The 1,466-nt window shown below is 46.2% G+C and overlaps 1 protein-coding gene across 1 annotated transcript in view; it reads left to right on the forward strand.

Annotated features, from left to right (window-relative positions):
* The window catches only part of LOC109921684 (pigment epithelium-derived factor-like), a 23,654-nt gene that overhangs the window by 13,253 nt on the left and 8,935 nt on the right, over nucleotides 1-1,466 (forward strand). Inside the window, exon 4 of the mRNA XM_048612670.1 lies at nucleotides 755-910. Within this exon, the coding sequence (XP_048468627.1) occupies nucleotides 755-910 (156 nt within the window). The remainder of the gene's footprint in view (nucleotides 1-754; nucleotides 911-1,466) is intronic.

The following is a 1,466-nucleotide window of genomic DNA, read 5'->3' on the forward strand; positions in this document are numbered from 1 at the left end:
TACAGTCCCACACACGCTGACTCTCAGTGGGTGCCGAAACTGCGCTTTCCTTTTCTTAGAAAATGTTGGATTACAGGGCAGTTTGATTGAGCTGTTTGATATCGTGAAGGGTCTGGCCAAGTAGATCACTAAGCCCTGTACTGACAGGATTTTCATCGTGTTGATGGAGGTCACTCAGGAAGTTGGTTGTGCCCCTTTCTGTGTAAGTGACCATTATCACACTTTCTCCCTGTTATCCTGTACCTTGTTGCTTTTCAATGTCCTGATTTCCTGTTGAGCTGCCTCCATTGCATCCTCAGGCAGGTACATCCGCACTGTTCCTTCCAGGGTTTGAAAAACTGCTTTCTCAAGTTGGCTTGCTTCTGCTGCTATTGAGGATACATCTAAAACAGCTCACAAGTGGGGAAAGCGTTCCATCTCTGCTGTGTGCAGACCTGTCTTGGGTTTGAGAGAGATTTGGAGAGAATCCGCTGCTGCCTGCAGGAAATGGGTGTGTGCACCTGGAGTGTGCTGAGTCTCTAGTGTCAAATCATGAAGATTTGTGCACTACAGTCACCTACCGACCAGGCTGGGACAATAGTGCAGGTACTTCCACAGAGAGCCAGTACAGACACTACAGACTGAGTGGCCTGTTTCAATGCTGTGCCTTTCTGTGATTTGAGGGATAGCTTCTGATTCTTTGAGTGGTTTTGGGACAATCGCCTTGTCGATATGAATCCATCACTCACAAAATGTTTCTTATTCCATTTTAAAGGTGCCATCTCCAGAAACAAGGAGATTTTACATGGAGTCCTGAACTACAATTTACTGAATGACTTGGACATTCACAGAGTCTACAAGGACCTCCTGACTGACATTACAGCTCTCCCAAAAAAATTCAAAACTGTTTCACGAATTTATATAAACAAGAGTAAGAAAATTATTGAGACTTAATTCTTAACAATGAGACTGAAGGGGGCTATCAGAATAACAAATGTGTAACTGTGTCTGTGTTTGCGTGAGGGGACTACAGTGTAAACAAACTCACTCATGTACACACTCCGCAACACACACCAGCCACTCTCAGTCTGTGTGTGTATCTCTGTGTCTTTGTAACGCTGAGTGAATGAGAGAGTGACTGAGGGAGGGAGAGCGTGAGCGTATGTGTGAGTGAGTGAGTGAGTGTGGGTGAGTGTGTGTGTGTGTGAGTGTGAGTGTGGGTGAGTGTGTGAGTGAGTGAAAGTGAGTGAGAGTGAGTGTGAGAGTGAATGAGTGAGAGTAAGTGAGTGTGAGTGAGAGTGTGTGAGTGAGTGAGTGAGTGAATGAGTGAGTGTGGGTGAGAGTGAGTGTGAGTGAATGGGAGTGAGTGAGTGAGTGTGAGTAGGTGTGAGTGCATGAGAGTGTGAGTGAGTGTGGGTGAGAGTGAGTGAGTAAGAGTGTGAGTGAGAGTGTGTGAGTGTGGGTGAGAGTGAGAGAGTGAGTGTGGG

Source organism: Rhincodon typus, chromosome 26 (genome assembly GCF_021869965.1).
Source record: "Rhincodon typus isolate 14 chromosome 26, sRhiTyp1.1, whole genome shotgun sequence".
Lineage (NCBI taxonomy): Eukaryota > Metazoa > Chordata > Chondrichthyes > Orectolobiformes > Rhincodontidae > Rhincodon > Rhincodon typus.